The sequence below is a fragment of the Crocodylus porosus genome, unplaced genomic scaffold, assembly GCF_001723895.1.
Source record: "Crocodylus porosus isolate Cpor-Errol unplaced genomic scaffold, CroPor_comp1, whole genome shotgun sequence".
In the NCBI taxonomy this organism is placed as follows: domain Eukaryota; kingdom Metazoa; phylum Chordata; order Crocodylia; family Crocodylidae; genus Crocodylus; species Crocodylus porosus.
This window is the reverse complement of record NW_017728886.1, coordinates 42,586,716-42,599,276: the sequence shown is the minus strand read 5'-3', so window position 1 is coordinate 42,599,276 and position 12,561 is coordinate 42,586,716. Positions and strand designations below refer to the sequence as shown.

At 39.8% G+C, this 12,561-nt stretch overlaps 1 protein-coding gene across 1 annotated transcript in view; it reads left to right on the top strand.

Annotated features, from left to right (window-relative positions):
* CALCR (calcitonin receptor) overlaps nt 1-12,561 on the top strand; it is a 140,682-nt gene that overhangs the window by 46,534 nt on the left and 81,587 nt on the right. Inside the window, exon 6 of the mRNA XM_019533292.1 lies at nt 9,122-9,248. Within this exon, the coding sequence (XP_019388837.1) occupies nt 9,122-9,248 (127 nt within the window). The remainder of the gene's footprint in view (nt 1-9,121; nt 9,249-12,561) is intronic.

Here is a 12,561-nt window from a genome sequence, read left to right as displayed (position 1 = left end):
TAGGCTTCCAAAATTCTTTAACATTGTAAATATAGCAATAAAACGTTGCCCATCTCATCAGTTCCCCCCCTCCCCTTTTGTTCCGATTGTGGAAGAATGTGGATTTTGGGGTATTTTAGAAAGTGAATTTGAGATGCTGCTTCAGTAGTCTAGCTGACACAAGGGGCTTGTGTCCTCAGATAACAACTGGCTAGGCCTCAAAAGATCCTGAGGGCAAATAGCCCTGAGCTACTCCCCAGGGCAGTTTTTTTATACTGCTCTAGCTCCCCCTGGCTGCAGATCTGGGAGGAGCCAGGCAGAGTTATTTTGCCCTAAGTGGCACAATTTGCTACACAACAAAGTGCATTTCTGGGCATGTGCACCAACACAAAAGGTCCCGGCTCAAATTTGCACTGCTTCTATTTGAGCTGCTGCAAGCACACGTGCTTACATATATGGACACGCCCAATATGTTCATCCAGTTTAAGGCGGCCTTACAAAATGAACTTAATGATTTGGTTAAGTTTGATTTTAATCATAAAAATGAGTCTGTGTGCTTTGAGCAGTTTCTAACTGAAATGTTTCTCTCTGCCACTGTAATTTATAATGCACAGTCTAATCATAGGGCATCTTTACACATGCCGTGTAGGAGAGGGAGGGGACACTTTAATTACAGCGGCTCTTGGGAGCTGCTTTAAGTAAAGCGCAGATAGCTTCTCATGTATTCACTGTCCCATGTTTCAAAATGGCAGCAGGAGCACTTTAACTAAAGCTAGTGTGACTCTGAATACACGTGATGCTGAATACATGCGACACTGAGGCTGCGGGAATGTGCTAATTAGCATACTGCAGCAGATTCAGTTAAGTCTGCTCCAGTGTGTTCTAATTAAAATATGTCAGAGCAGGTGTCAGGCACATGTATAGGTGTCTATGCATTTAAACGCATCACACTTTCAACAAGAGGTTGAGATCCAACAGAAATAGAGGATGAGGCTTTACTCTCACTAATATTCTGTTTTTTCAATATAACGCTTATCCAATCTGAAATTTCTATTTTAATTTACTCATTTCACCTCTTGCTTTACTTCATATCAGTTGCTTAGAATAAAGCAAATTTAAGTAATAGCTTCAATGACAGCATTTTGTCAGCTGGAAGGATAAGGACTCATGGATAACCACTGCACAGGGTCTGCGTTTATGCTTTTTATGGACCATGATGCATTTTTACTTTCTTCTGTAGCATGGGCATGGTCTTTTTTTAGGGTCTTCTGGGTATATAATAACCAACTGTTTCCCTGTTGGATCTGTGGGTGTATACCTGGTAGCTGAATGTGAGGATCTGAAGTGGCAGTTATAGATAGGTATTCCTTAGGTTAACAGCTATCTACAAAACACAGGGGATTGGATACAACAGCCCAGGAGGTCTATTCTAGTCCTATGTTCCTATGAGTAGTAGGGTATGAAAATCTGCTATGAGCTTTGTACATTTGTGCAAAAATTAATCATGAGAATATTTGGTTTAGTGAGTGGAAATTACTGGAGCTAAAAGAAAGAATAAAAATTCTAGGCTCTAGATTTTTATCTAATGTAAGCCTATTACACCGTGAAGATGAGGAAGCCTTTCAAAAATCAAACTACAGATTCATCTACCTTTTCCATTAAAGCAATAGCCCCTGTCTCTTCAAACACTGGAGATTCAACTTAATCATTGTTTTCAGTTCTGGATCTGCAACAGTAGTTCCTGTGTAAACACTGGCCTACAACAATAGCTTCTTTTAAATCACCTTTGAATTCCTCTGTTCTGTATGACAGCTGGGAACTAGTTTACATAAATCTTAGGTTTAGGATTATATTATACTATGCCTAGCTGTCACAATCCCCAAGGGGCTATTACCAGGTAGGAAGTAGGAATAATAAGTATACTATGTCAATACTACCACATCTCTAAACACTTACCCTAGCAAGAGAGGAGACTGTGTTTTGTAAAGCCCATGATGCCACCTAGGTATTTCATTTGGGATTCATACACACCAGGGAGATCTCTGGCTAATAATTTAAACTGGTGTTTTGACCTCTTTGTGTGCTGCGGAATGGAAGCACAGATATGATCTGTTCTCCATTTCATGCTGAATTCAAAACTAAAGATAGTTTGATATACTGGGATGCTATATAGATTTAAGTTGTTAATCATAAATTAATTCCTCCATTCCAGACAAAGAAAAGTGGGGGGGGGGAAGAGGGAAACAATACGACAGTAAAGTCAGAATTTTTAAAAAGAACTAATTTAAATGTGGAAAAAGGAACAAAAAATGAAAATTTAAACAACAAGTAAAACTATAAACATTTTAAAATGGCCTTTTAAAAATCACACTGAATACACCATCATTCCTCTGAAGAAAGCACTCCCAACGTTCCACTTGACATTGCCCAAAGGACAAGTAATCAAATTTGTTCATGTTAAATATTTAGTGTACTTGTTGAGCATAATGCTACAATTACTTGTTAATGTCATATTACCCCACTCATAGGATCAAAATTGTCAATCACCATTAAAGAGTCAGTATCGACTAGGAGTTATTTCATAATGGTACCTGGCATCATTACAATTTTGCCTTCTTAGAATAGCTCTTTCTAGATATTAAGTAATTACCATTAACAAATGTTGACATGTTTATGACTTGCACTGTAGTTATACAGTTATATTTGATTATCTGGGGCTCTTTTGCTGTTGCTTGTTTACTTTTTGTGATGATAGTACAGTTATAACAATACCATACAATTCATCAAGATAATGAGAAGAAACAAAATTCATCAAGATAATGAGAAGAAACTATATATCTGGTTCTTAGAACAAGAACCTGGGCATTTGGTTTCTAATAAGAGTTCTTTGACTGATCCACATTATGACCTTACATAAGTCATTGAGCTTTTCTGCCCTGCTAAGAGAGGAAAAAACTTAAAGAGGTATATTTAACTCTCTCACAAAGTCTTTCTGAGATTGATTAATTAGTGCTTGTAAAGTATTTCAGGATTCTTTTATGAAATGTGCTGAAGTATAAAGGCAAAGCATTAGGGAGAAATGTGTATCTAGACCATTTCTAGCAAATGTTTGTGCAACCTCTTGTGAGGAAGATTCCATAATCTCCCTAGATGGCCTTCTAGTTATAAAAGTTTTTATGCTTAGATTTGTCTAAATATCCAGCATCTATCCTCCTTGCTACAAGTTAAGTCCATTCCTTCTTGTCCCATCCTTATTTTATTCTAGGGCCAAATTTCACTCTCTCCTTATATCATGAATCTTTTTATGGGGCACCTGTCTGAAAAACCTGATCATTAAAGACTCTCAGCTCAGATAAGATTTTGTCTGGGAGTAAACACACCCAAGAAAAGCTCGAACTAGATGATCTATTCAGGTCCCTTCCAACCCTAGAAGGTATGAAAAAGGAAAACGATCATCTCCAATTTCTTTGCAGAGGGCTAACGTGAAAGAATGTAGTATCTTCTAGAAAGGAAGAAAGACATGAGATGTTGATGCAAAGCTTTAAAAACACAAAGTCTGGGTACATGCAACAGACAAAGAAAGCTTAGACCAGGATAAAGGGACACACGCTTCTGGTGGAAATGGAGACAACTTCAGGACCAGCCAAGGCTGAAGATGCTGGCTTCAGAAATGAGAGACAGAGATTTCATAAGTCACAGGAGAAGCAATGGGCTGCAAGAGGGGAATCCCAGACATCCTAAAGGGTTGTGACTAAGCCCCAAAGAACATACAGTAATGGTGAGGGAACAGAAAATGTGCTCCACTGAGCCTTTTCAGCTAAACAGGCCAGGATCAGTCTGACGTATTCTCCTTCCTGAGTCCATAAGTCTGAACATGTCCACATCTAACAGAAAAAACCCTGTCTGTTCAATGAGGCTTTCTAACAAGAATAGCATTTTCTCCCCTCCTCCTTCTGTGCTTCCCCTTCCATGACTAATCCATCACAGGGGAGCATGAAAGAAGACAAGAACTAGAAAAACAAAGCACCATGGAAAGTAGCATAAAGAAAAGGAAAATCAAAATGAGAAGAAACTGATTTAGAACATGCTCAGTATAAAAACTTTAAATTGTTTTGTAGTCTTTGGCAATCACAATGATAGATGATTTGAACTATACCAGAGAGAAGGACAGGCAGACAGAAAGATTAGTATCAGAAGACTACAGTGATATAATACAGCCTTGGGATTTACGCACTAGGTATAACAACTTGCATGCGTTGTAGTTTATGATGTCAGTTTATGAGTCAGTTTATGAGTCTGTAAGCAAAGGACAGAAAAATGCAAAATATAAAGATTTTAAAAACATCTGAAACATACATCTTACACATACAGTCCTTCACTGCAAGGGAGATTCTCTCCCTACATCCCCTGTTAATATTCATAATTATCTGGTGTCATCAGTGCTGTAGCAGCTGCATTACTTGAAAGATCATATATGTTTGGGTTAACTCCTCTCCCAGAGAAAGAGGCCTCTTACCCTGAAAAAATGACTGTTGTAACACTCGAGTCCTGTGCAAACCAAATGCATTACAATAAAATCTCTAGCCTTAGCAGCCCAGGACAGTCGGGTTGGCAACAGTGCCTTTGCTCCATGAAAATAAAAAGTAAGTTCCTCTCTCCTTCTCCCCAAAGATTCGGGTACATGAGTATAGTCCTGGTAGGGGAACACATTGCCTCAGAGTTATTATTTCACTGCTATCATTCCTCCCACAAAACTGTAGAATGCATCTGTTTTTCTGTCAGTATATTGCTCAGATTGAAGTCACACAATCTTTCTGAAAGTGGCATTCCCAGAATTTTTAACATGATATTTGTTTGTTCATTATTATATGATAGAACCTGTTAACCTCAATTGGGTCCCCACTGTGTTAAGCACTATAAAATTATAGAACAAATGATGGTCCTTGCTCCTTACATCCATCAGTTGGTAACATACTATGCAGGGGAATAGGGGAAACAATGAGTTGCTATTTGTTAGGATAATAAATCAATAGTGTCACTACATTGGGGTCTAACTGTTATAGGCATTGCACATTAGAGTTTAAAGACAGGTTTGAAGGAGAATAATGAGGTAACATGTTTACAGGGAGCTCCTCCTAAGAAAGGGTTAGTATGGACGAAAGGAGGTGCTTCTATGAAAATGTAACACATGGGTGACAGCGTCTGGTTTCACTGGTCAGTTGAAGGCAAGAGTTTGCATTTTGGCAGCAAATAAAAATTACAGTAGATTCCTACATTATGAGGAAGATGTACTACAAGGAATCCAGTCAAATATAAGCTATGTACCTTAAAATTGACAACAAGCTTCAAATAAAATGCAGTTAAAAAGGGCAGACAGTAGTGGTCAAATGAAATGTGAATGTAAAGAAATACATAGTTAGCAGCTTGGGTCATCAGCATGGAAGTTGAAGTAATTGAGAATGATTGTGGAATACTGTGAGGAGGAGGAGAAACAGACAAGAGTCAAAATTAGGAAAGAAGACCCATGTGGAGAAATGGGTGGATGGTGGATGACAGTAATATATGATGAAAAGAGTTCAGAAAAGAAGCAAAGCTGAAATGTGCAAGTAGGGAAAGGGTTGGAAGCACCAAGAATGGAAGAAGAGAAGCCTAACGTCATCACACACAAACGGTATGATCCAGAATGTCAGAGAATGTGAGGTCTCCATAAGAAAGCAGCTGTCAAAGTAGTGCCAACCAAAGAGGTCTAGGTCTCTCTGGGCATGTCTACATGTGCATTTATGCTGGCTTAAATTTACTCTGCAGTGAGTTGCTGCACAATAAGCAGGAATAAGCCAGCGTCTACATGTGCAGGTGTTAAAGCACATTAACGCCGTGTGTGGACTGACTTGGGACTAAAGTTAGCTCCAAGTCAGTCCTACACAATGTTTCTGCTCAGTAAGGTGTCAACATGTGTTACTGCACTGTAGCTAATTGGGCATAAATTTGATACCTGCAGGATGCAGGTATCAAATGTATGCTCAAGCTGGTGTAAGTCACCATATTTACTGTGCAGTACAGGAGTGCATGTGTAGATGTAGCCCAGACTACATGGTAATTTTGGTTACTGTGCAGTAAATGTGCACATGTAGACATGCCCCCTGAGAGCTAAGAGTTTGCAGGAATGAAATACTATGAGATCAGAGATAGCTCCAGTCATTTTAAGGTGGAAATATGGGTTCCAGAGACAGAAAGAGGAGGAGAGGTTGGTGAAGTGCATGAGGTTAGGACTAGTGGCACAAGAGGTACAGAGCTGGTGCTGAAGTGAAGGTGGAAGTGGTAAAAAGGCAAGCATGAGGGGGAAAATGTCACCAGAGGAGACAAGCTGATCCAGTATGATACTTAGATTTGTGCTAGTAGGAGAATGGGTAGATGAGAATGGAGAGGGGACACTGCATAAAATATATAAAGGACAGAAACATATCTCATTAGCATCACATTTCTCACAGAACCACCATTCCACCTTTGACTTCACTATCCTCATGCCCAAGGGAACACCTTTAAAAGGTGAACTTGTAGACAAAAATTCATAAGATGGCTGGACACTAAGAACTAAACATTGTTACTGGTTTTATAGCTAATTGTATTTTACCTGCCTCCTGAATTCTTTCCATACATGAAATATGAGAATGACCCTCCTCCCTTTTGATAGGCCTTGATCTCCTACTAATCAGCTTCTTTTCTTCCATTAATTTTGAGCACCTATACATTAGCAATGAGGCTGCTCCAGTGTCAGAGCAGACTTGATGAATCAAGTCTGGTGGAATGTGGTAATTACAATGCTCCAGTAGCCTCCTATGTCTCATGTATCAGTATCCCTGTGCTTAAAAATGGCAGCAGGGGCACTTTATCTAAAGCTCATTCAGCAAGCTTTAGATAAAGTGCCCCAGCCACTTTAAGCACAGGGACCATAGGCACATTAAAAAATGGGCCAGCTGGACCTGGGCTCAGAGGCCACTACCAATTTGGTGCCCCAGGGATCCCCAGCAGGGAAGCAAAAGCTGTGGTTTTAAACTCAGCACCATTTTTGTCTCCCTCCTGGGGAACTAGAAAAATGGTACCAAGTTTAAAATCACAGCTCTTGCATTTACTTCCCTGGGAGCTGGAAGCATGGCCCCTCCACCAAGGAAGCTGTGGGGGGGCGGGCTGGGAATGCTGTGCCTTCCCTGGCAGGGGGTGGCTAGGGCCAGGAAGGACCAGGAGCACTGCAGTGTACCTCTGCAGGTGGGTGGGCAGTGGTGCTGGGGGAGGCTATAGCCCCCACAAAATTCATCTTAGCCTCCCCATAGCCACCCCTCCCAGCACCACCACCACCCGCTCAGAGTCACGGTATGGTGTGGTGCGATGCAGAGTGGCACTCCTGGCTCAACCCTGTGCATCTGTGCAGCCACACGAGAGCTGGGCAACAGCTCCCTGCATGTAAGTCTAATAGGGGCCAGGGCAGGGAGCTAGATGGATCCATGTGGGGGCTGCCTCAGAGTAACTGAGTGGGGAAGGAAGGACATCCTGTGAGGGGAAAGTATGTGTCTGTCTGTGTTCATTCATGGCAAGGAGAGTGTGTTTGCATCTGTGTGTCAGTATGCAGAGTGAGAGTAGAGTGTACACCTGTCGGTGTGTGTGCACTTGTGTATGTGCATGTGTGTGTGTGTGTGTACATTCAACCATAGCAGGAGAGGTGGGGCATGGATCAGGTAGAAGAGGCAGGCAGTGCCCCCATACCCTCAGCCTGGCAGGGTCCACCCAGCCTCCCCTGCCAGCACCAGGAGGCAGAGGAAGCACTCTCCCCACCCCTGCAGCTCAGTTCCTATGGGTGAAGGGGACATCCAATTTTGTGTTGCCCAGGGCCCCAGTACCACCTTAGTCTTCCTCTGATGGGGATGCTGTTACATGAGATGCTGTGGGAGCTTTAATTAGAGCAGCTCCAAGAGCTGTAAAAGCTGCTGTAATTAAAAGTACACCCACCCCTCCTACAGAGCATGTATAAATCCCCTGTGTGTCTGCTACCCCTGGGAATTTCTCTCAGCCCTTCCCACTACTGTCCTTTACTATGCTGTGCTTGGATCTTCTGGTCAGACCTAACAAAGCACGTCTTGCATTTGAAAATTTGTCTACCTCTGCTACACAGTTGGTCCGATAAAAGATATCACCCTAAGAAATCCTTGCCTCTTGCATGTGTACATACATACAGCACAAACAGCAGCAAAGTTAAAATGCTGGCTTACATTAAGTTCAAGCTGCTAAAGGCTGGTAGCACATAGGGAAGGGGTGGTTCGGCTACAATAAGGTATGTACCAGGTGTTCTTGTTGAAAAATATTCCACATTTTCTCTATCCCTCAACATCCTTGCAGTACAGGTGATCTGAGGTGGTGGTGGTTGGATTCAGATATAAATTAGATTTAAGCTAAAGATCAGGCTTGAAGCTAAAATCATGGCTAGGGTAATGATTCAAGAATACAGACATTTTTTGAGTTATTCTTTTGGGATTTTTACCTCATGAGTTAGAAAGCCTAAAAAATTAATCAGCAATTTACTTTAAGATTTTGACCACATCTGAACAGGAAAATGTGTCTCTTTCTGGCTTAGGAGATACGCTGGAATAAAAAGCATGCAGGATGCAAAACTAAATCTCCCTGAAAATTAAGGAGATTCCAGTTCAAGATTCCCATTCTGACTCATCACTAATGCCAAAAGCATCAAATAATTTTGATCTGAATATTTGAGATATTTAACTTTTGGAGAGCAAATGCAGCATTCCTGCCATTCAACATTTGTGTTCATGCACATCTGAAATAATTATCAGGGTTCTGCTTCACTACTTAACAGCTCTGTTCCTGTGGGAAAAAAACCCAACAAAACAACCTTCTACAGTTCAGAATTTGAGCCAATAGGCCCTTACAATATGGTCTGGGAAGCAGGTGGTTCTAAACAGGTGTAAATAGGGAAACAAAAAATTGTTGCGTCTCATGGCTGTAATGCTAGGCATGTGTTTTCCGACTACCTCTTGCCAAATGGCATTCTTGAGAAATAGTTGCCAGAATGTGCACATTAAAGTGACATCAGAATAAAAACACTAATTTACAACTTGTGCTACATATTTTTCAGGAGCCTCAGCTGTCAAAGGATAACACTGCATAAGAATTTATTTTTCTCTTATGTGCTTAACTCTGTGTTTACAATCGCCCATCTTATTGTGGTAGTGCCCAATCCAGGCCTTGTAAAAAGGGATCCCGTAAGTATTGCATGAAACCTTTCCTTCACAAAGCATAGCTTCAAAATTCCACTGTGGAAACATTTTAAAATGATAGTTTTGCAGAACAGGCCAAAATTATGGAGCCAAGTTCTATGAGCATTATTCAAGCAAATCTTTCTTTGACCTCTCTGGGAATTTTGCACAATAAAAATCCCAGAGTTTGGCAAGAGGAGTATAAGGCTTTATATAAAAATAATTTTATTGGCATCATGTGGTAGTTGGAATGCTGGGAGAGAATTTGTACAATCTGTTGAACTGAAGTACCTGACATGAATTCTGTGATAATATGAATAACCTTATGCATCCCATAGTAGTATGCGAGTCTGTAAGCAAAAGACAGAAAAATGCAAAATAAAGATTTTAAAAACATCTGAAATACATAATCCATGGCCACTCTAAGTACATGGAAAAGTTATCATTTGGAATTAAATGGCCAATAATTTCTTTTTCTGTAGTTGAAAAATAGTGTCCAGGAAAATGCTGCACATTGAATAGTTGTGCTTTCCTGTCTATGCCTTAATCTTTGAAAAGTATTCTGCTTTTCAGACATGAGTTCAGATCCTAGATTGCCTATTGAGGCAGTTCAGAGAGAGCAACGATGGTGCTAAACCATTATTTTGTCTCCCTTGTCCTGGATTACAATCCCATTCCCCACATAAAATGGAATTAGTTTAAAAGGTACTCCAACTTTAAATTTCCTAACAATAGCCCCTGAAAGATAATGGTTAAGCATATGCCTCCCTTTCACTGTAGAACCAGGGTTCAGGATCTGGTAATTCATCTCCATCACAAATTATCATTGGTTTAATTCCAAAACAGACTGTTAATCAAATTCTTCCCACTAGAAGGTATTAGTTCAGTTCATTTTCTGCACCACTTTTTCCCAAAGATGTCTAAGAGTTCCTGAATTTTTCTGCAAATTAATCCACCTATTGATAAACATTCATGAAATCCACTTTGAATACAGTTTGACTCTGATCCCATTCATATTCATAATTCCACTGAGTTTGAGGTTGTTTCACTTGTGTGAACAGATATGAAATGTGTCAGGCCCATAATCTCTAGTTATGTCATAACTTCTATCAGTTTGTCTTCTACTAGGATCTTTAAAATTATGGCCTAATCAGTTACCTGGCTCTACATTTCAAAACACAATTAAATGCTATCATATAATATTATTACCTGTCACAAATGCATCTTTGAAACATGCTATTGGCTAATCAAGATAATTAAAGTAGGAATAGACTACAAAAAATGCAATCAGTTCCAGGGGCCACCTGGAGATTAAAAAAATAGAATGGGAAAATTCACACATTTCATTCAGTCTTGCTGCATATTATCATATGTTTCCATGTTATGCAAAAACTACGATAAAATACTTGATATTCTAAATGAATAATTTGCACATAGTGAACAAAACATGAACACGTGGGCCTGCTGAAATTTAAATAGCAATAATTACCCTGACGTTAAGAATGACATTTCTTGACAGAAGAGGTAAATTATCTTGAATGAAGTGCTTTTTAATAAATAAATGAGGCCACAGCATGAATGCTTGTTCATTAAGAAATGTTTATAAAGTAGACATGAGAGACCCATAGATTACTCCTCTGGGGCAGATCCTTTTTTTGGAGGCCTTGTTGGTGCTGATGGCAATGCTTCCTTTGACATCAATTGGCCAGGATGTTTTGGTGTAAGCTGGCATAGATCCCATAAATAGAAACACATCAATGAAAGCTGAGCATCTTTATCTTAGTTATCATGGTGATGAAAGCTATTGGGATGCCATACATAGATACTGTTGGCATCACTGGTATTCCATATAAATGTTAAAGTCTAGCTATGTAAAGACCTTGCAGTATCAGGACCTTAATATCTTAATACAGTGTTTTTTAACAATGAATCAAACAAAAAAAAAAATTGTATAAAAGAATTTACCTGTTCAATAGGGCCATGCAAAACAGCATCATTCCTCTTCGACTTCCATTTCGACATTTCAACAGAACAGTGTTTTGTTTTGAAAGCACTGTTCCGTTTCATTTCATTAAAACTGTTTCACTGTTTTGATGCTGTTTCAACATTTCACCCATAGGCTATTTTGCACCCAGTGCCAGGAAGATCAGCTGGGGCCAGCAGCAGCACCGATCTTCCTGGCACGGGCTGCATCCACCGCTGGTCCCAGCTGGCAGCACCAGCCTCCTGTCATCTAGCAGGCAGATTGGGGGCTCGCCTGAACCCCTGGGAGGTCTGTGGGGGCTGTGCCAGACTGTCCCTAGGGGTATGTGCTGAAGCCAGGTAAACCTGGCTTTGAAACTCAAAATGTTTCAGAACTTTTGAAATGTTTCAAGTGCCCCTGTTTTATTTCAAAGCTGTTTTGAAGGCTTTTGTTTCATTTTGATTTCACCATTTTGAGCTCAAAACGCATTGAAACAGAGCACCGGGCAAAATTTTGCACAGCCCTCTGGCCAGTATATTTCTAAGGTTTTCATTGTTCCTATTGAATATATTTATATTGGTAGACTGAGGTTCAGCAAAGTATATAAGCATACTTTAATGGCTTTGATGGATAATGATCTCATTCAGTGAGATCAACAGCAGATTCTTCTGCTGCTTGATCCAGCACTGAAATGCTATTTAGTAGCTAAGACAAAAAACTGGGAGCCAGAAAACCGAAGTTGTCTTCCTAGTTCTGTTACTAATTCATTGGGTGAGGCTGGCCAAGTAGCCTGATCCCTTAGTATCTCCATGTCCATGTATTTATAAAAGAAGATAACAATGCTTTGATGTTTGCAAAGCCCTTTGAAATATGTAGATAAAGAAACCCTGCACAAGTTCTAGGAAATTCTACTTATTCTATTTTTCTGATATCATTGGCAACAGATGCGTGGCTCCTAAAAGAAAGTAAGCTGTCTGCTGTAAGTTCTCATCAAAAAATTAAAATCTTTTGAAGATTGATGGATTTATGTTTAAATTATATCAAATAGATTTCTTTACAAATTTTACATTAATGTAGTCTAGAAAAGCAAATGAAGGTTTCATATCTTCCTCTGTCTACTTCTGTTATACCTGGAATTTTTAAGTCCATTTTAAGTAGATTGCATCTGACTTTTTGTAGTTTCCTGCATTTATCTTTTTGTGGATCTTTCCAGCTTGACATATGCATGGGTTTGTGCACCTCATGCATCAGAAATATCCAGAAATATTAAAGTGTGTAGGAGAATATCAGATGACCCAGCTATCCTTTATTAAGGCCACAGATGTGAAGTTGATGGCATTTTTATGCAATATAGAA